This window comes from Ascidiella aspersa, chromosome 1 (genome assembly GCF_963924565.1).
Source record: "Ascidiella aspersa chromosome 1, kaAscAspe10.2, whole genome shotgun sequence".
NCBI classification, from domain to species: domain Eukaryota; kingdom Metazoa; phylum Chordata; class Ascidiacea; order Phlebobranchia; family Ascidiidae; genus Ascidiella; species Ascidiella aspersa.
Genome location: NC_139447.1, coordinates 10320347 through 10347577, shown reverse-complemented (window position 1 = coordinate 10347577; position 27231 = coordinate 10320347). Strand labels below are relative to the sequence as shown.

Genomic DNA, 27231 nt, shown 5'->3' with positions numbered 1-27231 from the left:
ATATATATACCAAGACGAAATACCCGGCGTTGCCCAGGTTAAATAGAATATTTACCAATTATTTTAAATAGTAAAAAATAATTACACCCCCATAATCGCCATAATGTACGAAGTCTACCTGAATTTTGTCTGGTTAAACAAAATGAAACAATCCACCATACTGTGGGCTCCTTATCACTATTGCACATTACGTTGTTACATGTTAAACTGCTGGCCTTATGTTATAGCCCATGATTATGGAAGATAAATGTGGTAATCACAATATACCCCAAAAGCAATGTTACGGATAGCGTGAGATCTTCGTAAGAGGCATAAATAATGCAAACATGTTTTTGTAATCATAACAAATTTGCTAGGTTAAACGTTTGTACTGCGTGTCACTAAATACAAATTTACGATCATGTGATGTGTTTTAAATCATGTCATATCGTGTGTCCAAAAAAAGGTTAACCTATAATGCTTATCCACAATCAGAGTAACACACCATAGCCTGTGTGAAAGCGGCATTAATAGAATGGCGTGTTTAATTATGTGACTTATCTGCGTGGCTTTAAAGATCTAATTCTTGGTTTCCGTAAATTGTCATTAATTTTTGCATTTGGTTAAAACAGTGTAGGCCTAAAATTAATGTATAAAAAGCAGCTTTGTGCCTGAAATAGGTCACTAAAGGTAAGGCGCGAACGCGCTCTGACCATTTAATCACTAAAACGCTGCAATAAACGCAATATTTTGCATATTTTACGTAACGAAAATCCGTGACATATGTGGATCGAAAATCACTAACAAACGTAAAAAAGTCGTAGGAGCAATTGTTTAAAATGCGCGAAATTCAAGCAAATACGAAATCCCGGTAGGTACCATGCATACGAAAGAAAATCCCGTTTGAAAAGACAATTTGCTTAGCGTTCAAACCGCTGCACACGACATTTTGCAAACTCAGTCCAAATGTTGCGTATAGTTTATACTCGGTTAGGGTAGCTGTACGTTGTCTGTGTAAGTGTCTTAATACCTCATGAAAGAATCTTAAGGAAAACGCTGCAATAAACGCATTATTTTGCGAACATAGGCCTCATATAAGTGGGTAAAAAAAGTAAAAAGCTATTTAACATAAAAGTAGAAATTTTGTCACATGAAATTTTATTTTTGATTGATTCATTTATTTTATATGCTATTCACAAGCTTACAGCTTCATAATAACTGTTTATTCCACCTTATTGTGTGAACACTTTCATTGTATTTAACTTGTGCAATTCAATTCTTATTCATTTTTTTTTCGCATAATAAAAGTTTTTTACTTTATGAATCATGACGTTTTGTGAAATTTATTTTGAAACACGGAATAATAGATTAAACACCTCCTCGAACAAACAGCAAAACGCCTAGACGTCTGAAATTTTAAACAGGTTAAACTTTAACCGTGTTGACAATCTGCCACGTTCTGGTGTTAATTAGGTGTTAAATCGAATGACAGTGTATGGCGTGTTTATTTGAAATCACCTCCTTTAATTTTACTATAATATTGGTTAAACGTCATCCTATCCAGAACGCAGGTGTTATTTTCTATTGCAACATTTCTAATACTATAAATCAGCTTTAAAAATTAAACTTAAATGCCCTTATGTGACGAAACTACAACATTCAACCGTTATAATAACGAAGGGACTTGCTTGTTTAATCAATTAAAAGTAAAACAACAAACATATCCGGTCGTTTGAGTTGTTGTTGGACTTTATGTTGTTGTTGGTTGTTTTCTGTTTACAGACACTCCACACTCCACACACCTTGAGATGGTGGGCGCCGTAGCTTCCGGAGATGGGGCATAGCAGTATACTTTTCCATATGCTCTATTGCCTTTCCCGGAAAAAGCTTTACGGCAGTGGAAACATGTGAGATTTTATGAAGCAGTCAGCGCTTAAACCAAACTTTAGGAAGCAATTAGCGTCCAAGGGAAAAGAAGATGGTCAGTTCGCGAAAGTTGTCCGTCTTCGCAGCTGGACTCACTCTTGTCATATTGTACGTCGATTCATCTGCAGGTAAATATACAGCGGTGTCTTTTTTTGCTGAAATACAAGAGTCACTGCGGCCCGGGAACCTGGTCCGGCCCGATGGGTCAGTTAATTGCCCGCGGCGCATTTTCCTAATGCGCATGAAGCGAAGTTCAGCTAAAAAGCTGTCGAAAGCAATTCAAACTAAAGACAACTATATATGACAATTTAAAAAGGCTCACTACAGTTGTTATACCATAGTTTTTTTCGTATTACGGTTATAACTTTAGTAAAGTTACACAAACTTTGTATCCGGCCTGCGATCTCACATCTTATCCGGCCCGGAATGGTCAGGCCTTTCAGTTATTTGGTCCGTTATGAAAAATAGTTTGGTATCCACAGCTGTAACACAACATTCCGCAAATTGAGATATCCGATTTTTCGGTACATTATATTCCCGTTACCGATATTTTGGGGGTTAAAGTATATACTCATTGTCAAATAAGTGCGAAAAGGTGATATGCCCCTGTTAAATAATAATTATCGGAAATTTCGTTTACATTCGATTACTAATTTTGTAAGAAATTTGACTTTTAAGTTAAACAGCAATTCGTTAAATCGCAAGCCATGGGTTAAATACTGAAAGAATTGGGTATCGGCCGACAAGCAAATGCTGCCACTTGATCGAGTATCGGGTTTGACTCGATATTATAGGACACCCGAAACAGTGCAACGGAATGAAAGCATTTCATGCTAATTGTTGTTAAAATTCAGTAAAAAGTGAGCATTTAACTTTCTTGGTCTTGTCTTTGGGCAAAATTTCACGTTTTGATAACAATCGTGAGTGGCCACCATAATTTTCCTCATAAATGTTCGATGTACAGTTTATTTTAAGGTAAAAATGGGCCCGTTTTAACTGGTTCTCCTTTTAAGTATGAAGTTTCCGTGCTAACTTTTTATTCGTACGATACACGATTTCTTTAATCTTCCTTACAAACTGAATATTCTTGTTTTTCGGTTAGCATTTTGTAGCATCCAAAAGCAATTAATGCACTTTGGCGATCGGGGAGATTTTTGCACATTTAACAAGAAACTCAACTAAAGAAAATGCAGTCCAGTCGAATTTTAGTAATGCTTATTTTATTAAATTTTATTTAAGCAAAAATGCCACTTATTAAATACGTAGAGTAATTCCTGCTCTAAAACCTTTAGGCCGACCCTGGTCGGCGCAAACCAAAAAACATATTAGGAGTCGGCGTTAGAATAAGTTTAATGACCCCTGAAGCAGCCAAAACAAAATATTTTTATCTGAAATGAGATGCATGCCATAAACAGTAGGCAACACTTCTGAAAATATAACAATTTTCCACGGTGAAAAACATTACAAACAAATAAAACTCCGTCACAACAACGAGAAGACGAAACCCCTTTACTTGGTATGTAGGATTCATCTGTTTTATTTTATTGTGACGCGTAGTAGGTTGCGAGCAGAGGATAATCACTTTCTCCCATTCAATTTCAACTTCAACTCAGCACCTGCAGAAATAAACCAATGCCTATCGTGATAAAACGTGTTTTGGCATTTAGCTGCTGCTTTCGTATGTTCCATGCAGCACCTGCTTCGCCCCTTTTTAAACAGCTCAATTCACTGCTCCTCCTAAGAGAATCTTCACCCTCTTTCAGCCCTCTTGGAGGGTTTCTTAGTGGTTTAACAGTCAAAGTAACTTGTAACAACGGTTTCGCTACTTTTACGTAAGCATCGTATTGTCTCGGCCTAAGCAACACTTGGGGAACAGCAATTTTGACTGATTAAAATCGCTTACACCCGTTTTAAAGTGTAAATAAAACACAGGTATGAAAAGACTAGGCGATACGCCGGCAACACAGGGTCACATCAATTATTCTCAAATGTTCTTGTTCCACAGAAAATGTGTTCAGCAGTGCATTTAGAAGTATAGTTTAAAAATGTTGTTGCGGACACACAGTGTAATGTTGCAATGTCATTAGCCAGTGTATGTTAAATGCCATTAAGCCCGACTTACATGCCATTAAGCCCGACTTACACAAATTCAATCTAATAGTCGGCAATCAGTTTAAGAAACACTCTTAAGAAAAATCCAAAATAATAAAAATTCATGTTGAGCCCTTGGAAAACTAAGTCGTATTTCTTACAGATTCAGTCGACTGCTTCCAAGGAAGATCGTGGCAAAAACGTTGTCAGAGCTGTGACTTTGTCCTTTACACTTGGAATAACCTGGATTTTTGGATTCTTAATGCTCTTGTCAACCGACCCAACTTATAATCTCATCCTGAGCTGGATATTTTCCATCTTTAATGCATTCCAGGTAAGATATCATTTTGAGTAATCTTAGGGATTGTAAGATAACTTGGACCAGATATACCCTGTAGAGTAAATTCATTGCAATGAAGACTCAATTAAAGTTGCAGTTCCCTTTACCGACAGCTTTGTTATTTAAAGTGTCCTATTTTAAGTTATTTTCATGTAAGTAAGATAAAGCCAGAAAAAACTAGCTTGTTGTGAAATTTTCGTGTCTTAATTACGGAACAATTTTTTTACGTTAAAAATGGTTTATCCTATTGGCCTCGTAAAGATTTCAGGTATTTACCATTGCTAACATGTCCCATTATTATTGGTCAGTAAACGATTGAAAGACATTAAATTTAAAATAAATATGTGATTCAAGGTTATATTAAATTAAGTATATCCGTTTTTTACATTGTTTGTCAGGATATAGTCGTCTTTTACATTCTATGTGTAAAACGCAAGGACATGTTCGACTTTTGGTGGCAACCGGTTACAAGCTGCTTTCGCCGAGCAATCCAAACCGTAGGTCTTAGCTTCCGGTCATCCGACATCACTACAGCTACCAACGACTCATCCAGTCAACCAAAGCCTGGTAGTTCAACAGCCATCACAGTGTCAGAAAAGCTTTGCCCAAGCGAATCTGTCAACAAGAATGCAACTTCTGGTATATAAAATATACAAACATTAACTTCATTACCATATTATATGGACACTGTAAAATAATGTTTTTGTTGGTGAATTTTCCTCGTTTTAATAGACGCAGAAAAATGATAAATGATTATATGTAAAATGATCTCACGAATCCCTTTTAACTAACAGCTTCCTGCGTGTAGTTCCTTTCGTGTGTTTAAAAACTTCCCAACTGAAAAAACAATTTCTACAAACTTGACATGTTTAGGGGTTTATTTTCGATATGAGTTATTTTGTGAATGTTCAATATGTTAATGGATCCAAATAGTTTTCCACCGACCTTGCATAAATGATTTTTAAGTGAAACTTTGATATTTAACAATAAAAAGTTAACGCTTTTTGAACAACATTCGATGGTGTGACATTGGAATTTCTGTTTTGTTGGCATTTGTGTTTGTTGATAGATTTTAACCTTTATTATCACTCTTAATTTCGTTAACGTTATTTTGGCCTTCACAAACCGATTCATTACGTAAAGGTTGTTGTTCGTTTGACAACCATCTTTTTTAACCAAAAAATTATTATTGAAAATAAATACCAAAATGTAGCGCATCTCTTTTGTCGCAGAACAACAAATTAAAAAGTAAACAACATATTAAAACATTTAAAGTTCTGTCTTTTATACTAAAAACAAGCATTAAATCAGATAAACTTAATAAATGCATTTACAAAATAAATTTTCAGACCTGTTTTAGCTACTAATATTAAACCACAATATATTTATTCGTTTTTAATTGAAGAATTAAACGATCACGTTATATTTACATTTCTTAATACCAAGCTATAATAGTTAAGTTGCATTAAATTTTCCAAAATGTTTATACCCAAGCGTGATTTTTTTCATGAACTTTAAGATTCCCTGTCCTGACAAAACATTTTCCACAAACTTTACATTTGTAAGGTCTTTCGCCAGTGTGAATTCGTTCATGAATTATAAGATTTTTTGCCCAACTTAAAACTTTTCCGCAGACTTTGCATTTGTGTTTTGTTTCTCTGGTGTGCGTGTTTTCATGAAGTTTAAGATTTCCTCCACCGCTAAAGCATTTTTCACAAACTTTGCATCTGTAAATCTTTTTTTCGGCAGTATGAATTCGTCCATGTATTTTCACATGTCCTTTCTGACTAAATTTCTTTCCGCAAACTTTGCATTTGTAGGGTTTCTCTCCCGTATGAGTTCGTTCGTGTATTTGAAGATGTGCTGCCTGGCGAAAACATTTTTCACACACTTTACATTTGTAGGGTTTTTCACCAGTATGTTGTCTTTCATGCGTTTTAAGATTTGATACATGGCTAAACCATTTTTCACAATTCTTGCATTTAAAAGGTTTCAATCCAGTGTGAGTTCTTTCATGTATCTTAAGACTTTCTGCACTGGCGAAGCATTTTGCACAAGTTTTGCATTTGAAGGGTTTTTCTCCGGTATGGTATTTTTCATGCGTTTTAAGATTTGCTGCCTGGTTAAAACATTTTCCACATTTCTTGCACTCATAAGGTTTTTCACCAGTGTGAGTTCTCGTATGAAAAGTGAGATGGCAAATTGATCCAAACCGTTTCCCGCAAACCTTGCATTCGTGTTTTTTAAAATGAAACGTGGACAAATGTATATTGAGACGGCGGTGGTCTTTAAAGCACTTTTCGCAAATTTGACATCGAAACTCTGAGTTTTTTCGTTTGTTATTAATTTTTTTATTTTTCGTTGTAAGTTTGTAAAGTTTCTTTTTCCTTTTTGAAGTTGTTTGGCTTCTGTTCTCCATTTGAGTTATACTTTGATCCGATTCAGTTTTTTCTTCACAATAGGACTCTTCACAAACGCGTTGACGTTCTTGTGATGAACATTCTATTGTCGCCGTAACAAAACTACTAAGTAATATACCATGGCTCTGTGTTTTCAAATCTGTTAGTTCGAGACGTAGTTGGTGATTTGACATATTGCTACTCCTGAAAAACAGATATTAGCTTAAATCTTTTAACGCAATCCAATCTAAGCATCGGCAAACAACGGGGGTTGGACAAATTATCTCCAAACACCGCATTGGTATTCACTAACGGTGTGTATTATTGTAACTGCGATTTTGTTTAAATCAAACCGCATTTCCTCGGATTGTTATCGCTTTAAGAGTTCTCCAGTGCCCCTAATGTCTACTTTCTTTACTATACAGCTAACAATATGCTGGTTATCATGATATTGGGAACGACCATTTAATCAATTGATTCACGTCCTGTTTTTTGCAAGATATCGTGTGGCAAAAAACTCGTTGCATGTTTGTTCTCCATAATTCCCTTTCTCTGTTATGCAATCTGCTACCTTAATGTGGATTATAACCATCTATTTCCCAACATTTTCCTTTGCTCAATGTCATTTAACTCCAAAGCGGTAGAAAACAATTAACTTTTCGATCGCTATACCCACGACTACGAGACGTGATTTGATGCGTAGCTATACATTCACTGAAAGCAGAGCTAGACTTAATAATTAGAAGAAAATTTAAATAAGGCATTCTGACAATATGCAATGTTAAGTTGCTGCGGCAGTTATGGTAGTAAAACTTTATGGTTTGTAACCGTGGGCCAGATAAAAAAAAACATTTGTCGTGCCGTACTTTGGTGACCCATTGGTTAGTCATTTTTTGCACTTTGTTTGGAAATAGTAAATAGGTTTCAGTGTAATTTTAATCGATTTCTAAATCTTTCAAACGAGTCCCAAACCAGGGAAATTAGTCAATAAGACTTAGAATAGAAAAAAAAATAAGGACGCTTAACACGAATGTCCGACAATGGAATATATGGGCCTTTAAGTCGGCTCCATGACCACGTGCTGCTTGACTTAATTAATTTGGGCAAAATGACTTGACTTAACTCGTTCGGTCAAATTACTTCACTAGACTTAAGTTATTCTGACAAATGACTTGGATTGAATTGAAGTGTTTTCATTAAGCAATTTAATATAAAATCGCTATATATCACAATTATTGCAAATAAAACAATCTGCTTGCTATATGACGCGTTTTTCTCTTTTTTTTAGCACAGATATGACTCATAATCGTACGATTTTACGAATTCCAATAGTTGAACGTTTGATTTTAAAGGCAATGACTTGACTTGAAGCTGACTTTCTCTAATTATGACTTTACTTATATTCGACTTGGACTGGGACTTAACTTGTTATTTAATCAAAAATACTTGACCTGAACTTAGGTCATTTAGAAATGGCTTCTTTACAACACTGTAAACCTCACTGCTACCAATTTATACGTTTTAGTCCCTACTAATAGAAAGTCTTTCTCACTTGCGCCCAAATAAAAAGAAACGCCCGTTGTTGATAACCTTTAACCCTAGCATCAGTTAAGCGTTTATTAAAGCGGTTTGTGCGAAGCTTTTCATGTGCGAAGTACATCGAAGCTCCACACATAAAATTACTCTTGAACAGACGGAAATCTTTCAACCAAAAACAGTTAGTGCATCTACTCGTATCACATAAAACCTACCAGCACATAGTATGGTATTGAAAGCTAACCTAGTATCGCAGATATGTATAAGTCCTCAAGGTACTGTACACCTTTGCTGTAGTTTACGAAGTCGATCGTAACTAGATCGCTAAACAATGAGCCTACAAACATTGCCAGCGTCCTTGTGCAACAGACCGAAACGTAAATAAAACGCGTAACTGTAAAAGGAGAAAACAAAATGGAGTCGCCACGAGCTTGCTTCAATCCCAAGCCTATACTTTGTGGAAAGTAATATTTTTAATTTGCTATTTTAATTTGAGTAAAAAAAAGTAGTTAATTATCTTGAAGAAAATGCATTTTAATTGTATTTACTAGATGGATTAACACACTTTTCGTAAGTTCACACAAATTTTCTATTAGATGGACTGTGCCAAGTTCAACGCCCGATTGCACTCCAGTCTCTTTTCGGTAAAGATCTGTGGCGTTCAATGCTTTCCCAACACCCTGCCAGTAACGTAATTCGCCATTAAATATCACCAGCTTCGTGAATTTGCAACGACACAACTTTTTCTAGGGTATATATATCGAGTTTTTTTTGTAGTAGGCTATAGCAGTGCTTCTTAAACTTTTTTAGTTTAGTTCACCCCTAGCATCTATCTCCAGATTTCATTCGCCCTTGTCTCATGATATTATAAAACTATCTGGTCTTAATAAAACAGCACAAAATGACTTGGGTTGTTTGGCAATCTATCATCCATTTCTGACGGTTCACCCTTTTTGGTTGGTACACCCCTGCCAAAATTGTATTCACCCTTGAACCATTCACCTGATTAAGAAACACTGGGCTATATCTTATCAATGAATAGCCAAATCCCTTAGCAAACTATCTTGTTTGTTTTCAGTATTGCTGTGTTTTACGTCTCTCTATCAGTCGATGAAAAATTTCTAAAACCGCCGATTCTCAGTCCTTGGTTACCGTATTCAGCTAAAACTAAAGGTAACTTGATCTACAATAACTGTGATTACTACAATTGTTTGGCGGTAATGGCCTCTTCATTGGGATTTGACGAAAAGCCACCAGACCAATGACTTTCGATTAGTTTGTTGCTGTTAGCTCTTACAAAAAAAAAATAGATAAACATCTGTTGAAAAACAATATGTAGGCATATAGCAAAATTTACATCATATTAACGAAGTTTTCGACTGACATACATAACGCTGTATCCATTACGATTTACATATAGTTGCGATTATAAAATATTTTATGCCACATTTTGACCATTTCAAACGTTATTTGAGTGGCGCCGTGTAAATTTTTGTCCTTACTTGCTTGTACAAATTAGCACTGTATGGATCCAGAATCCGTACAGAACAGTAAATTATTTTTTACAAACATAATAATGGCCATGTATGTGTTTTTGTGCTCTATTTGAACTTTTTACGTGATTTCGGTGCATCCATCAAGTTGTGGAAATGACCAATTGCTAATCTGTTTTTGCGCCTAACTTGTCCAATAAAAGTTTAAGGTTAGAGTTTTGCATATCCAAACTAAAAAAAGGCATTTTTTTAATCTAACTTCAGCTCACAGTTTGTCCAACTACAGCAAAATTCCTAAATTATATAAAAACATGACATCACGGTAAACGGTATATTTGAAAAATGTAACCCTTCCCCCCAAATCCCGGATCTCACCCTGTTCGCGAATATATCGTTTTTAGGATAGATCTGGGCTCTTGATATTGAATTTTCCACAATAAGAAAACTAAATTTTCTGCAACGCATCCATCTGGCGTATTCCAGGCGATTTAGTGTTATAATATTTTTGTAATATAGCCACGATGACCACGCCTGACTCTCAAACATTTTAAGATGCAACCACAATATGCTTTCTTTTTTCTTTTTTATATATTTAGGGAAGATTTGTGGGATTGCCCAATTGTTTTTTATAAAAACGGGATATAGAACAAAAATTCGAGTCTTGGTCACTTTGATTATGATAATTTACACTACCTTGCGGAAAACATTGATGTAAACAGGCCTTTGGTTTGGTCCTCGAGTACAAAACAAACATCCAACATTGATAACCCACATATATCCATGGATTGAACTTAGAATTTTCTGTTTTGTCAGAATTTTAATATGTTATTCTAACTCGGCTAATTCATTGAATTTTCTACTCAAAATTCAACTTCACACAATACCGTCATATTTGCATCTGGCGTACTTGCAGCACGCGAAGAAATCATACGTTTGAAACAAAAGTGCAAACAGCCGTTTGGAAAGTGTATCACTGTACAAAACTCGATAACTTACGGTGCATGGGCGTAAAATAAACTCGCGGGTATAAACAATGGCATGCAGTGCTTTTAAAGATGATCTGGCGCAGTGTTTCTCAACCTAGTGGTCGATGACCGCCAGCTCATATGGTTAAATGTGTTGAAATTTGTTCTTAGCAAATTTTTTTTTTCAAAATCTGTGTAAATTGTTGGAGAAATACAGGACATAGCGAATTTATTACGATATTGGTGTCACTTTTTTTACTTAGGCCTACAAAAAGTTGAATGAAGAAAATTCTAATCAATTGGTTTGCCATAAAAAAAGTTGAGAAACACTGGTCTGATAGGTCGTCGTTTTATTTGCAATTCTTAGTTTGTAACTTTAAAAAAATGTCTGCCTTTAGTGTATAACTGGTCGGCTATTTTGTCGGTCAAAAACCTGGTCGGTCAAAAACTTAAAGGTTGGTTTAAAAATGGATGCTTAACCAAATGCCTTAAATGCATACAAGTCTAACGTCGGGAACACACAATAAGACCTAAAAAGCAACAATACCTAAAGCAGAAAAAATCTATAAAACCAAACTATTAAGGCCAACGATAAATACAGCCAAATACGCAGTAATATCCAGTATAGCATAAGATAAAAATCGTCTGAATAAGACCTAAATCTGTCGGAATAAGGCCTAAATTCATCAGAATAAGGCCTAAATTCATCGGACTAAGTTCTAAATTCATCGGAATAAGTCCTAAATTCATCAGAATAGAGCCTAAATTCATCGAAAAGTCCTAAATTCGTCGGAATAAGGCCTAAATTTATCGGAATGAGTCCTAAATTCATCGGAAAAAGGCCTAAATTCATTGGATTAAATCCTAAATTAATCAGAATAGAGCCTAAATTTATCGGAATAAGTCCTAAATTCATCAGGATAAGACCTAAATTTATCGGAATATTCCTAAATTCATCAGAATAAGGCCTAAATTCATAAGAATAGAGCCTAAATTCATCGAAATAAGACCTAAATTCATCGGAATAAGTCCTAAATTCATCAGAATAAGACCTAAATTCATCGGAATAAGTTCTAAATTCATCGGAATAAGGCCTAAATTCATCAGAATAAGACCTAAATTCATCGGAATAAGTTCTAAATTCATCGGAATAAGGCCTAAATTCATCGGAATAAGTTCTAAATTCATCGGAATAAGGCCTAAATTCATCGGAATAAGGCCTAAATTCATCGGAATAAGGCCTACATTTGTCGGAAAAAGTCCTAATTTCATCGGAATAAGGCCTAAATGGCCCAAATGACGCCCGAACCGGTAGGTAAAGGGTATGGGACGATCGGGGGCCATCGGTCTGGCATCGGCTGTTCTGGTGACTACGTTAGGACGCCCTATAGTCCAGTGGTTCTTAACCTTTTATGCTTTGTTGCCCCCTTTGAAAGGCTCTCGACCCTCGTGCCCCCCCTGCTTATAAAAATACCAAGCATTGTGTTTAAAGTCTTTTTACTTGCTTTCCATCTTCACGTTAATAACCAATACAGCCATTAATCAACGAATAAATGCACTTACTTTCTAAAAAATTAACAAATAAGTCATTTTAATTTAACCTAACTTAGTAGTTATATAGTCATTACAAATTTTGTTTTTCAAAGCCACCAAATATATTTGAAATTCGTCTCTGTTTTGTACTGAGCCAAGATGTCACTATATTCGTCGAGATGATTACTTCATTTTCGTTTTATTAATGCGTTACTATTAGCCTACTTGACAAATAAGCTGCATAAACCGCTGTTTGTTGGCCTAAAAATGACCTTTTGAATAACCTGGTAGCGTACTTTATGCGTTTTCTGGTGAAATGTTTCTTTAACACTTAATGATTAGGTGAAGGGTAATCGGCAAGTAATAATTGGCCGCTCGAAAAAAAAAACGCTGACGCCGCAAGATACATGATTGTTTTTTATTTAAAGCAGATGTCAGAAAACTGTGTGACAAAACGTAACAAGAAAGGTTTATAGTCATAATAAAAACACAAAATCAATTTTGAAAATGGTGACACTTTGGTTTTCGCAATATCTAGCTGGAGAATTTTGCCGGTGGCCCCCCAATGACCGCTCTGTGCCCCCCCAGGGGGGGCGAGGGCCACGGTTGAGAAACCCTGCCATCGTCTGACCAGCGCCGTCACGGCGCCGCTGTTTTTGCACCGGATTTTTGGTTTTGATTGGGGTTATTGGTGGGTAATGGGTGGGGTTAGAACGGGTTAAAACTATTAGAGGAGTTAGTGAGGTACTTAGAGAAAACGCTTTGTTAAAAACAAAGAAGAAATCACATGAAGCAAGTTAATTGCTTGTTTCAGTGCATGCAAAAAAGGCCTTTATTGATTTCAAAATATTTCAAAATATCCATCGAGCTTTTGCGATTTTACAAAAATAAAATTGCGATTGCAGTTCATTAGCAATATGGACAACAGGCTGTGACCAGCTGGCTCGCACCTGTTTCTGCCATGCATCATTAATTGCAAAACAAAATACCAATAATTGTGTGATGGAAATAGGCCGGGGTCAGCAAAACCGTTCGAAAACAACATGTCTTTCAATTTCTTGCGTGTGCATTTTGACGGAAAGCAAAATGCTTTTTTTACACGAAACGCAGATGTAAAAGGAACTCGATAAATATTGGTAGTCCCGGTGTATAGCCTAACCAGAAGTAAAACTGCCTTCCCGGCATACTTTTGTGGATTTATAAGTTTAATTTTAACGAGAACAATGCTGCTTATGCATAACCCCATGTATTTATCTAGTTAACACGGTGTGATGTGAAAATGCAGTGTTACACTGCTTCAAATAATAATTGATTATACTTTTTTTTTGGTTGTTACGATGTTTTAGCACATTTTAACTCCATAATACTCGAGGTGAAAGTACGCCGGAACAGACTTCATGTTTTTCTCACCAGGCCATCGCACCATCTCTCTCTGAGTCGTGGCCCTAGCAGCGTACTAGTCCCGCGAGTTTTGAAATCGTTGCGCAAAACCTAACCCACGGTAACCTACTTTAAGAATGTCCGATAACATCAGATCGCAGCCGATACCCGATGCCATGCCAAGTTGTAATATCGCTATTCTCCGATACTAGGGATTTATCGGTGCCAAAACCACGATATGTCGCGCGCGGCCGCCCGTGCAGAAGCGCCGCTTCTTTTGTTAGGTGACGATTCACTCTTTAACTCTGGCGCACAGTGCCGGTATTTTTGTTAGGCGACGATGACGTTGCTCTGCCAGCGATGGACCGGGAGTACAAATGGCAACCGACAAGTACAAACTTTGACATTTATATATATAGCCTACATATGGAATTTTAAAAAGTTTTTAAACATTTTGCCCCTAAACGCGTTAGAGAAATGCAACTTTGCACAGACTAGCTGAAATGAATTATTTCCGTTTTGTCGAACCTGTAACGGGTGCCTTGTTTCGACAACGGAACATAATAACATGGCTTATGTCTAGGAGAAAAATAAACACACGTATTGACATTTTTAAAGGTAGCTAACAAAAACTCAAGTCTATGTTATATGTTATTTATCTAAAAAACAGTAAAAAACAGCTTGTGGCAATATAATGGTTTTACGGGCAAAACTTTGATAAAGAGTTCCGTTCTATAATAATTGTTAAATATAAAAACTTAATATCTGATACCTATACTTCTGAATGGGCTTGGATATTCTTACTACGTCTTACTACAACTTTCAGCCATTATGCTCCAAAATATTTAGGAAATGTTTTTCGATAAAGTTGTTTAATTAACAATTAAAACAAAAACAATTAAAATAAACCTGTATACCATTTTATTGTCGGTATAGCTAATTTTTTTACATGAACTCCTTCATTGTATTCAACTTGTGATATTCAATTCTTATTCATTTCGTTTCGAATAATAACTGCTTTTATCTTGATGACGTCTTGTGGAATTTATTCGGAAACAGAGAATAATAGTTTAAACACCTCCTCGAACAAACAGCAAAACGTCTAAACACCTGATCATATGCTGCCAAACTGCAACGTTTTGGTGTTAATTAGGTATTTAATCGAATACCAGTGTAAAGTGAATTAATTTGAAACAACCCGCTTATTTTATTACTATAATAGTGGTTGAACATCATCCTAACCAGAACGCAGCTGTTATTTCTATTACAACATTTCTAAAACTAAATAGGCTTTAAAAACTAAAAATAGATATCCTTGTATGACGAAAATTTATGTTGTTAGTTGTTATTTTGAATGAGTCTCGCATGTGTTTACCGACATTTCAACATTACGCACCACACACTCCCACCTTAAACTGGTGGGCGCCGTTGCTTCCGGAATACACCCGTTTACTTTCAATTTGCTCCACTGCATTCTCTAAAAATTAAATTTACAGCAGTGGCACATCTAAAACTAATGAAGCAGTAAAGAGTGTCAGCAGGCTTCGTGGAGTAGTCTTGAATTTGCTTTACCATAATTCGGTTAGTTTTTTATCAGTAGGCCTACACAGAATGCCAATGATAACGGCACACATAATATAGTACACATATGATGCCTTACTTACCGAACACCGAAATAAGTCGGCCTAATCAGGATTTTTGTAAAAGCAAAGCCAGAATATAGAAAAACAATTCGCCTGCGTAGCTCAATCGGTAGAGTGACTGTCTCGGTTCGGCCGGAGGTTAAGAGTTTGAATCTCACCTCAGGCTAGTTGTTTTTCTAGCCTGGCTTGCACAAAAATTTTGATTAGACCGACTGATTTTGGCAAGCCTTTGGAAGGTATCATGTGGATGTATTTATTATCGCTTTATCTTGTTTAAAAGACCTAATAAACAGGGCGCGCGGTTACAAAACCAGCGCATTTGCCAGCGCTTAAACTAAACTTGAAGCGTCCAAGGGAAACGAAGATGGTAAGTTCGCAACGGTTGTCCGTCTTCGCAATTGGACTCACTCTTGTCATACTGTACGTCGATACATCAGCAGGTAAATATACACCGGTTTCTTTTTTTTTGCTGTAATACAAGGGTCCCAGAACTACGGCCCGAGCCTGATCCGGTCCGACGGGTCAATTAATTCAGCCCGACGCGTATTTCCTCAACGAACATAAAGCGAATTTTAGTTAAAAAGTTGTCGAAAGCAATTTAACTCCCGAGTCCGACTCCGGACAAAAAGAAAACGATTCCGACTACGACTCCGCAGCCCTGATTTAAACTAAATTTTAATGACTTTTAAAACTGTATATGCCAATTTATAAAGGCTTTCTACAGTTGTTATACCACAGTTTTTTCATTATTTTTAGGCCTGGAATGGTTAGGCCTTTCAGTTATCCGGCCATTTATGAAAAAAGTTTGGTGTCCCCTGCTGTAAAACGTGTTATGTCTCAACTTATTAAAATAATTATTATTTTTATGTCAGAAATCTTGTTTGCATTTGATTGCTAATTTACTATTTAGTAAGAAATGTGCCTTTAATTAAACTACAATTTGTTAAATCGCAAGCCGTTGTTAAAATACTGAAAAAAATGGATGTCGGCCGACTACCAAATGCTACCACTTGGTCAAGTATCAGGTTTGTCTTGATAAGTGGGACGCCCCTAACTCACGTTTTGATAACAATCGTGAGAGGCTAGCATAATTTTCCTTATAAACGTTTGATGTAGAGTTTATTATAAGATAAAATTGGGCCCGTTTTAACTGGTTCTCTTTTCAATTAATAAGTTTCCGTGCTAATTGTGCACTCTTATCTGTAAGATACATGATTTCTTCAACCTTCCTTAAAAAAGGAATTCTTTTTTTTTCGGTTAGTATCTCGTTGTTGCTGTCAAGAGTAATTAATGCATTAAGGTAATCCGGAAAGTGAAGAAACTAAAAAAATGCCAGCATTCTAGTCGAGTCGAATTATATCTATGCTTGTCGGCGTTAAAATAAGTTTAAGGACCCCTGGCCTGAAGCCAAAGCAAAATACTTTGATCTAAAACGAGGATGATGTCCTAAACATTCATAGGACAAAGATTCTGAAAAAATAACAATTTGCAATGGTGAAAAACACCATAAACAAATAAAACAAAAAACCCTTTAACGCAGTGTTTCTCAACCTTTTTAGCTTATGGACCGCTAAAATTTCAAAGCAAATTTTGCGGACCAATGGACCTTTAAAAATTAAACTCAACCTAAAATTATAATTCCGACAAAAGTATGCAACCTGAAAGCATATAGTTAAAACTTTTTTTATGAGCAATATGTCGCTGTTTTTTTTGATATCATACGTGTTATACGTGGTTCTATTGCTAAGTTTTTTATATACGTGGTTCTAAGTTTTTCACATAAAACTGGTCATAAAGTTTAAGACTTAAACGAGTTGTAGCCTACTTTTAAACAGTTGGGCACAGCACTTCAATTAAGTCTATATGTTAAGTCACAATGCTACAAATTACAGAACTGGCGAAGTTATAAGTTTGATGGACAAGCATTTACATCTTGCACTTTGCAATTGAGATATGGAATTGTAATATATGGCGGAGCGTCAGGTAATTTGACGCGGCCCGGCGGAGAACCATTGCTTTAATGGGTAGGTTGGATCCATCTGCTCTGTTATATTATGAAGCGTAGTGGGTTGCGAGAAAAAATGGTAATTAGTTCCTCCCACTCAATTTCAGTTGAATACGTTGGCGAACTAAGCACCTGTGGAAATAAACCAACGCCTATTGTGATAAAACGTGTTTTGTCATTTAGCTGCTGTTTTTGCATGTTGCATTCAATGATATCGTTCAAATTTAACACAGCTTCATGCACTACTCCACCTGGTGTGGTCCAAGGAACTCTTACCCCCCCTTCTGGCCCTCTTGGAGGGTTTCTTAATGGTTCAATAGTCACAGTAGCTTGTAATATTGGATTCGCTACTTCTACGTATGCATCGACTTGTCTTGGTGTAGGCAACACTTGGAAACCAGCAACTTTGACATGTACAGGTAAAACAAAGTTGGAATGATATATTAGGGCAAAAAAGAGAATCAGGACCGCTAGTGCCCGTTTTAAAGTGCATATAGTCAAAGCGATAAAAATACTAGGCGATACGTCACATATCACATCACTATAACGAGGGCAATCGTAGCAACACGGTGTCCTTGTTCCCCAGAAAATGTATTTAGCAGTATACTTGGAGGTTTAGATTAAAAACGAGGCGAACCCACAGCGTAGTGTTATAATGCCATGAGCCAGTGTATGTTTTCCAATGAAATTGATCGACAAAAAATCAGTTACCCTAAAAGCTATGATTTAATTTAGGGCATGAATATGCTTTTCAAATTCAACTTACGGTTGTACATAGTTATAATGTCTTCACTGAAAACCGATGACCAAGCTTTAACAGTTATTATTTAACAGTAAATCACTTCCACTTGCTTTAAACAGTCAGTCATGTTGTTGTTCAGAATATAGAATCATGAATTTTTCATGTTTTTTTTGTATAACGTAATAGGCATACCAATTAACTATAGGTGGTATAATTTATGGATAGGCAACCCACGGCCATCGGGCTGGATCCGGCCCGCCAACGCAAATTATCTGGCCTGTTGAATATTTTTAAAACTAGTCATGAGGTTATGACTCACAGATTTTGGCTATTTTAGCAAATCAAACTTTTCGTGCCTTGCGCAAACCTTATTATATTTTCTGGTATATCAGCGTGAATCGTCTTAGCCGCTTACCACAAAGCTCTCATTAAAAAAAGTTTTTTCGATTTGTACAATATGGGTATTTACAATATGACCATTGTAACGTAGAAAAGACATCTCCAAGGCCACTTCAACAAGATAATTATTCGATGATTGAGGAGTACTATATTATAGTGCTTAAAAATATCAGTTGGGCTTTGGGTATTTCACAACTTAAAGCAATTGTAGCAGTATTAGATGTGAAAAGTAATCCAAATTTATTTCTCTATTTTGTAATATTAGCATTCGTTATGAAAGACTGTTTAATACCCATGCTTAAGGGAACAAGGACGCAAAACTTAACTTAATTTTTAGCAAAACATTTCTCGGTAATTTATTATAAAATTTTACAACAGTTGCCACAAACCGTTTTGAATTTCTGAAGACCCATCCGCGAGCCGGTAATAAGTTACCTGTATTTAAATTTGGTTTAAACCTGCTTTTTTAAGTTTGCCTTGACACTCGTCATAAAATTTTCCATATGCCACACCTATACCAAGTAACCGTCAGACCCAAACAAGAATCTCTGGTCTATGCTTTTATGCCTATAGAGTAGTCGTTTGGTCAAACTTTTATATTTTTATCATATGTATCCAGCTATCGAATGCGCGGCATTGACTATAAGCAACGGAGTTGGGACTTCTGGAACAACAGCTTTCAGCGGATCCATAGCTGTTACTTGCAATGCTGGATACGCCTTAACTGGATCTGCCAACTTGACATGCGACGGAACCGAATCCGACAACTGGTCGACTGCTCTTCCCACATGTGTTGGTTAGTATACTATACCAGACATATGTGCAGTGTTGCAAGCAAGTCATTTTGAAATGACTTAAGTTCCAGTCAAGTCGTTTAAAACGTCAAGTTTTTTTGTAAAAGTATAGCCAGTTTATTATATAACTGAACTCGTTCCTGTGCTCGTTATTATTATTTACAATATGTTCCGTCACTTTGGAACTTTCATGGCTTTTTTTAAACATAAACATAATTATATTATCTCAGTTAATATTATATGACTAATCAAGTTGTTAAATTTGCAAACTTTTTTGTCAATTCACCAGATTGTCTTTTAATTAATTTTCATAAATATAGATGAAGCTGTCCCAAATCTAATAAAAGTACTCCCATTATTTTATGTAAAAAATATTTTTTTAAATGAGCGCAGTACATATAAAAAGATAATCGTGCCTTTACAGCTGCATGTACTGCTCTACCTGGCGTGGTCCAAGGAACCCTTTCACCCAATGCTCTTCCTGCTTCTGGAGGTTTTCTTGACGCTGCTACAGTCACAGTGACTTGCAATGCTGGGTTCGATATTTCTACTTCAACATCGACTTGTACAGCAGCACCCAACACCTGGACTATACCCACGTTGACATGCACAGGTTAAAGCTAACCTTTCTCATATTGCACGTTCATTAACGACACAAGTAAGCGATAAATGCCGACACAGAAATACCAACACCGTGACCTGTTGCCCCCAATATTTACCGGCATACTCCGGTATTATGTCATATTTCGCTTTTCTGTTTTCCTTTTTTTTCTTTTGATAAAAATGTTAAAGCATTTGCTAAACTACGGTTTGGTATAAAGCCGGTGGTTAATATTAATTGCTTTAACTTAAAGAACGATTTAAGTTAACTTGTTTCAAACATATTATTTTATTAGTAAAAATCTACGGATTCCATTGGTTACAATTGTTTAATATTAAAATCAAAGACTTAAGTTTGAATTAGGTTTATTTTCTACCAAGTCCATACCTACTTGAGTTGATGCAATAATGGTTTGCAGTGTAACTTGACTTTTCGAAATACAAAGACTTTATATAAATTTACGTTAACATAATTTTTAAAAATATAATTAAAATAACCCGAGTCCGGCTCTGGCCAAAAAAATAAACCCGAGTCCGACTCACGAGTGCGACTCCGGTCAAATGTGCGATTTCGTCAAGTCCCAAGTCCGGCCCTAAGTCTACTCTACAGCCTGTATTCCGCCAATTTACGAAACTAAAAAAACGTGGATATTCAGCAATCCACTTATAGGGGTGTCGTTTTATTCATACACTCACAATACATGGTTGGAAAATATTCACCATATACTATTCCACCTTTACATTTTCCAGTTGGCGGCCATATCAGTTTTTTAATTTGGTATTGCGGATGCGCATGACGGATTCGGGACTCGGGTAGTTTTACGTGGTCTTACTCGAGTCCTGAGTCCCGAGTCCGACTCCGACTCCACAGCCCTGGATTCTAGTAAGCAACGAGCACGTGAAAAACAATTTCATTCTTGCTACATATTCCCCGTTGGTTTATTTTAAAATTTTCCAAACAGTTGCCACTTGCTCCGCTCCACCGACCCTGATACAAGGGACTTTCCCAACACCTATCCCTGTTGGTGGCTACACTGGCACGGTGTCAATCACCTGCAATTTTTCATGAACAATTTTCAGTGATTGACTTCCAAATTTTTCAAACAGTTGCCACTTGCTCTGCTTCACCGACCCTGACACAAGGGACTTTCCCTTCGGCCCCTATTGGTGGCTACACAGGCACAGTGTCAATCACGTGCAACATTGGGTATAAGGTAGCTGTTGGTTCGTCGTATTCTTCGCGATGTATTGCGACAGATACCTGGAGCCCAACTTCACTGACTTGCATTGGTAATGCATTAGCGTACCTTTTCATAAACACATAGTTTGAGTTAATAGAAGTATACAATCTTATGTACCCTAATATGTAAATATTGTTTAATTGGTGTTCCAAAGGTTGTGCATAACAGTTCATAAAAAGGCGTGTTTACTAAACTAAATGCACTTAGGTTAGAATTGTATAATCCTATATTTTATCGGCTTTAAATGTCAATCGTAAAAGACAAAGACACCAAATAAACTAGTAATAATAAGTTCAACAAATTAACAAGTTCATAAGAAGGTCTTACTACGCACAAGGAGAGTTTTGTTATAGACATAGTTGAACAACTGTGCAAGTGAATTTAAGTTTCAAATGTATTACGCTGTGTAACTGTAAAAAAATCAAAGTTTTATGCTTTTTACTTTACTAGCACCTTGACATTTACATTTGAAACCGTTATATTAACGGTACTATTTCTGATATCTGTATAAACTGCTATTTTCTTTGATTTATTTTTATCTTCATCTTTCTACTTTTGTATTTTATTCTTTAATACTTGTACTTTCTGAAAAATAATAATAACATCTATCCCCAGCTATTGAATGCGCGGCATTCACTATATAAATAATGGCGTATCTTCGCTTAATTTTCCAAATAAAAAACTAAGTCGAATGAACTTTACATGACATAATATCATGTTTTTAGTTGCAACGCCTTACAAACAAATGTTTCGTGGGAGTTGTACTGCTACTTAAATTGATATTTTACTTCATGTAAACATAGTAGGCTACCAACAGTGCAGTGCTAAACTACACGCAAAAACAGATTCTATTTTTTATGAACTTTTTTAAATGATTTACTTTCAAATTTTCCAAACAGTTGCCACTTGTTCCGCTCCACCCACCCTGACACAAGGGACTTTCCCAACACCTATCCCTGGTGGTGGCTACACAGGCACAGTATCAATCACCTGCAACTCTGGGTATGAGGTAGCTGCTGGTTCGAATTCTTCGCATTGTATTACGACAGACACCTGGAATCCGACTTCGCTCTCTTGCATTGGTAATGCATTAGCGTTCCTTTTCATAAACATAGCTTGAGGTAATAGAAGTAAACGACCTTTTGTACCCTAACATTTAAATATGTTTAGTTTGTGTTGCAAAGGTTACGCAACAGTTCATAAAATGTGTGTTTAATAAACTAAATGCATATTGGTTATAATTGTATAATGATATATTTTATCTGCTATAACCTTCAATCGTAAAAGAAAAAAAAATAGTATTAATACGGTCAACAAACTAACAACATCTTAAAAAGGCGCACGAGGAAAGTTGTGTTATAGACATTGTGAAACAACTGTGCAATTGAGTTTGAGTTCCAAGTGTATTATGCTGTGTAACTGTAACAAATCAAAGTTTTATGCTACTGTCTTGACTAGGACCTTCTCCTTTAATTTTGAACCGTTAAAAGAACGTTACTATACCTTAATCGATAAGCAATGCTCTTTCTTGTAGTTGTTTTTTTATCCTCATCCCTCTATTTTTGGATTTCATTCTGTAATATTTATACCTTCCCTAGAATAATAATATCATATATATATTCAGCTATCGAATGCGCGGCGTTTTCCATAGCCAACGGAGTTGGAACCACTGGAACAACAGATTACAACGGAGTCATAACTGTTACTTGCAATGATGGATATGTTTTATCAGGCACAGCCGCCTTTACATGCGACGGATCAGAATCCAACAACTGGTCGACTGCGTTACCCATATGTGTTGGTGAGATTAACTGTTTACATTTGCAAGGGTATAAATTCTGTTTTAACGAACGAAATCAAAGAAGACAATATACAGTAAATAATAAGGTATCTTCACTGAGTTTTCCAAATAAAAAGATAAGTCGAATAAACATTACGTTACATAATATCTTGTTTTTAAGTTACCGCGTCACGTGTGTTGGTGAGTTTGACAGTTTCTATATGTATTCTAACTTTTAAATATTGTCCATTTGTGTTGCAAAGCTTACGCAACAGTTCATAAAATTTGTGTTTGCTAAACTAAATGCACATTAGTTATAATCTTAAAATCATATATTTTATCGGCTTTACCCGTCAATTGTAAAGGGGAAAACAACAAATTAACTCGTATTAATAAGGTAAACAAATTAACAAGGTTTTAAAAAGGACTACGCACGAGGAAAAATTTCTGTTTGATTTAGTTGAATAACTGTGCAAGTGAGTTTTCGTTTCATATGTATCACGGTGAATACTGAAACAAGCGGAGCTTAATGCTACTGTCTTTACTAGGGCCTTGTCATTTATCTTTGAACCGTTAAATGAACGGTACTATTCCTAATATCTATATAGCCTACCCCTACAATGTCCTTTCTTATATTTGTTTTCATCCTCATCCTTCTATTTAAGTATTTAATCTCTAATATTGGTAATTTCTCAAAAATAATATTAACATATATCTTCAGCTATCGAATGCGCGGCATTAACTATAACCAACGGAGTTGGAACCACTGGAACAACAGCTTTCAGCTCAGTCATAACTGTTTCTTGCAATGCCGGATACGTTTTATCTGGAACAGCCACCTTGACATGCGACGGAACAGAATCCAACAACTGGTCGGCTGCTCTACCCACATGTGTTGGTGAGTTTAACAGTTTAAATTTACAAGGGTATAAATTCTGTTATAACGAGTGAAACAAAGAAGACAATATACGGTAAATAATAAGGTATCTTCCCTTAGTTTCCAAAATAAAAAACAAAGTCGAATGAACATTACGTTACATAATATCATATTTTTAATTACAACGCCTTACAAAAAATGTTTCGCGGGAGTTGTACTGCTACTTAAAATGATATTTTTACTTCATCATGTCAACATAGTACCAACAGTACAGTGCTAAACTGCACGCAAAAACAGATTCTATTTTTTATAAGTTTTTTTCACTGATTTACTTCCAATTTTTCCAAACAGTTGCCAGATGCTCTGCTCCCCCGACCCTGACACAAGGGACTTTCCCAATTATCCCTGCTGTTGGCTACACAGGCCCAGTGTCAATCACATGCAACACTGGGTATAAAGTAGCTGCTGGTTCGTCGTATTCTTCGAGTTGTATTGCTACAAACACCTGGAATCCGACTTCACTGACTTGCATTGGTAATTAATGCAGCGCCCCGTTATATAAACATATAATTTGAGGTAATAGAAGTAAACGATCTTATGTACCTTAATATTAGAACATTGTGTGGTGCAAAAGCTACACAACAGCTCATAAAAAGTGTGTTTGTTCAATTAAATGCATATTGGTTAGGGTTGTATAGGCCTAATCACATTTGAATCGCCTATAGCCGTCAATCGTATAAGGCAGCGTTTCTCAACCGGTGCGCCATGGAAGGCTGCCAGGTGCGCCGCGAGCAAAAGGAAAAATAATTTAATATCTAAAAAATGTATGTTTACCTTCCTTCTAAGCTTAGCTTGTTAATTCCACAGTACTTTCAAGTAGAAAACACAAGAATACCTACAAAGCTACAATATCTAAGTCAGATAATCCATCCCATATTACTAAGACAGCCGACATAATAACGCCAAATTCGCATTAATGACCACGACAGAAAAATATCTAAACTAGTAGACCAAAACATGTTGAATTAAGCCCCAAATTAATCGGAATAAGGCAAAATTACGCCCAGGACTGTAGGGAAAGGGTATGGGATGATTAAGGGACACCTGTTTGGCATTGGACGTTTGCTGTCGACGTTTGGGCGCCGCTGTTTTGATTGTTTGCCTTTGTTTGGGCTTATAGGCCATGGTTGGTGGTGTTAGCAATTGGTTAGGGTTGAAAATATTCGGGAAGTTAGTGATAATTATGGATGGTGTTTGGGTTAAATAAAAGGTTGTATTGGCTTTATTTTGGCCATTTAGGTTTGATTGCGATTTAGTCATTTTTACGTCTTATTCCCAACTATCTTTTATTCCGAATATGACGTTGTTCTTATTTTGGTCTCAAGGCTGGAGTCTCTTTAAAGGTATGTGCAACTATAAAACCTATATAATAAAAAATGGCAAGCAATTTAAGAGAAATACAGGTACACATCAAAATTTTCGCGCTTGCTTCGCTTGCAAAGTGCGCCGCCACGTTTTCTAATGTCTCTAGGTGCGCCCCCAAGTAAAAAAGGTTAAGAAACACAGGTATAAGTTAAACCTTTTAATTAACTCGTAATAATAAGGTAAACAAACAACCAAGTTCTTAACAAGAAGGTCTTACTACGCACGAGGAGATTTTCCTATTGAGATAGTTGAATAACTGTACAAGCGAGTTTTCCTTTAAACTGTACCACGCTGTATACTATAAAAAACAGAGCTTTAATCTACTGTCCTTACTAAGACTTAGTCATTTATCTTTGAATTAACGGTACTATTGCTAATATCTATATAGCCTGCCCTACAATGTCCTTTCTTATATTTGGTTTGATCCTCATCTTTCTATTTTAGTATTTTATTCTTTAATATTGGTACTTTCTCAAAAACAATATTAACATATATCTTCAGCTATCGAATGCCCGGCATCAACTTTTACCAACGGAGTTGGAACCACTGGAACAACAGCTTACAAAGGAGCCATAACTGTTACGTGCAATGCTGGATACGTTTTATCTGGAACAGCCGCCTTAGTATGCGACGGAACCGAATCTAACAACTGGTCGGCTGCTCTACCCACATGTGTTGGTGAGTTAAAAGTTTAAATTTGCAAGGGTATAAATTCTGTTTTAACGAAACGAACAAAGAAGACAATATACGGTAAATAATAAGGTATTTTTCCTTAGTTTTCCAAATAAAAAAGTACGTCAAATAATCATTACTTTACCGATACATAATATTTTGTTTTTTAATTACCGCGCCATATGTTTTGGTAAGTTAAACAGTTTAAATTTACAAGAGTATAGGCCTAACTTCTGTTTTAACGAGTGAAACATAGAAGACAATATAAGGTAAATAAAAAGGTTTCTACCCCGAGTTTTTTAAATAAAAAACTAAGTCAAATAAACATTACGTTACATGTTATCTTGTTTTTTAATTACCTCGCCTTACAAACAAATGTTTCGTGGGAGTTATAATGCTACTAAAATCGGTAGTTTTTATTTCGGGGCAACAAAGTACCTACAGTGCAGTGCTAAACTGTACTATTAATCCAGCTCGCAATAACAGAGTCAATTTTTCATGAACATTTTTCAGTGATTTACTTTTCAAATATTCCAAACAGTTGCCACTTGCGCCGCTTCACCAACCCTGACACAAGGGACTTTCCCTGTGGTTCCTGCTGCTGGCTACACAGGTACAGTGTCAATTACCTGCAACACTGGGTATGAGGTAGCTGCTGGTTCGTTATATTCTGCGCGTTGCATTGCGACAGATACCTGGAATTCGACTTCGCTCTCTTGCATGGGTAATGCATTAAGGTTTTCCTTTCATAAACATAATTTGAATTAGTAGTTTTGCACATTTCAATTTACCTCAAATAAGATATGTGCTCTAAAAGTTGCCCAACAGTTCATAAAGAGGGGTGTTTACTAAATCAGGTTTTGTCATTGGATAGGAAATATACTGCTGGTTAAGCAATACTCGGTTATATATTATGCCTGGCAACAATAGCTTATTAATGGGCAATATGTTTACAAACGCTTGCAAAGAGCATAAGCCATGACGAAACAATACATATGTTATTGTCGGATTTAATTTAAGGGCACTTAAGTCTTGGTTTGAGATGAATTGAATTAAAAAAGATTGAGAATTTTTTACTGGACTTCGATTAATTTAGACACAATATAAACTTGATTCAAGCGTTTGTGATCAGAACTGTTGATTTAACTTTTTGTTCACGTATAAAATACGATGCTTGTTATTAGTTTAGTTTTGTATAGTTACTACAGGACATTTTGATCAGAATCGAATATGTACAACAGTTAAAGTTGTTTGTGTGGTTATGGCTTTTCTTGAACCTGACAAAGCTTTTTTAGGTATCCTTGTAACCGTTAGAACAAATACTGAGTATATAATTTACGAATTTTATCTGAATTTATAACGACATGTATTGTGTGCGAAACGTTTTTGTTCAATTTTAACTAAAATCTGT

The 27231-nt window shown here is 36.0% G+C and overlaps 2 protein-coding genes and 1 long non-coding RNA gene across 3 annotated transcripts; 2 read left to right on the top strand and 1 right to left on the bottom strand.

Annotated features, from left to right (window-relative positions):
• Positions 1-4197: 4197 nt before the first annotated feature.
• On the top strand, positions 4198-6244 carry LOC146167426 (uncharacterized). The gene is made up of 2 exons (XM_083383305.1): positions 4198-4330; positions 4735-6244. Exons 1-2 carry the CDS (start codon positions 4259-4261, stop codon positions 4981-4983), a joined length of 321 nt encoding a protein of 106 aa, XP_083239431.1. The 5' UTR covers positions 4198-4258; the 3' UTR covers positions 4984-6244.
• Positions 5205-7691, bottom strand: LOC146167425 (uncharacterized). Its single transcript, XM_083383302.1, has one exon. The coding sequence runs from the start codon at positions 6927-6929 to the stop codon at positions 5820-5822; it is 1110 nt and encodes a 369-aa protein (XP_083239428.1). The 5' UTR covers positions 6930-7691; the 3' UTR covers positions 5205-5819.
• A 15925-nt stretch (positions 7692-23616) lies between these two features.
• On the top strand, positions 23617-25765 carry LOC146167424 (uncharacterized). The gene is made up of 3 exons (XR_014494630.1): positions 23617-23744; positions 24075-24257; positions 25650-25765. It is a non-coding gene; the product is annotated as an uncharacterized LOC146167424 (long non-coding RNA).
• Positions 25766-27231: the final 1466 nt, after the last annotated feature.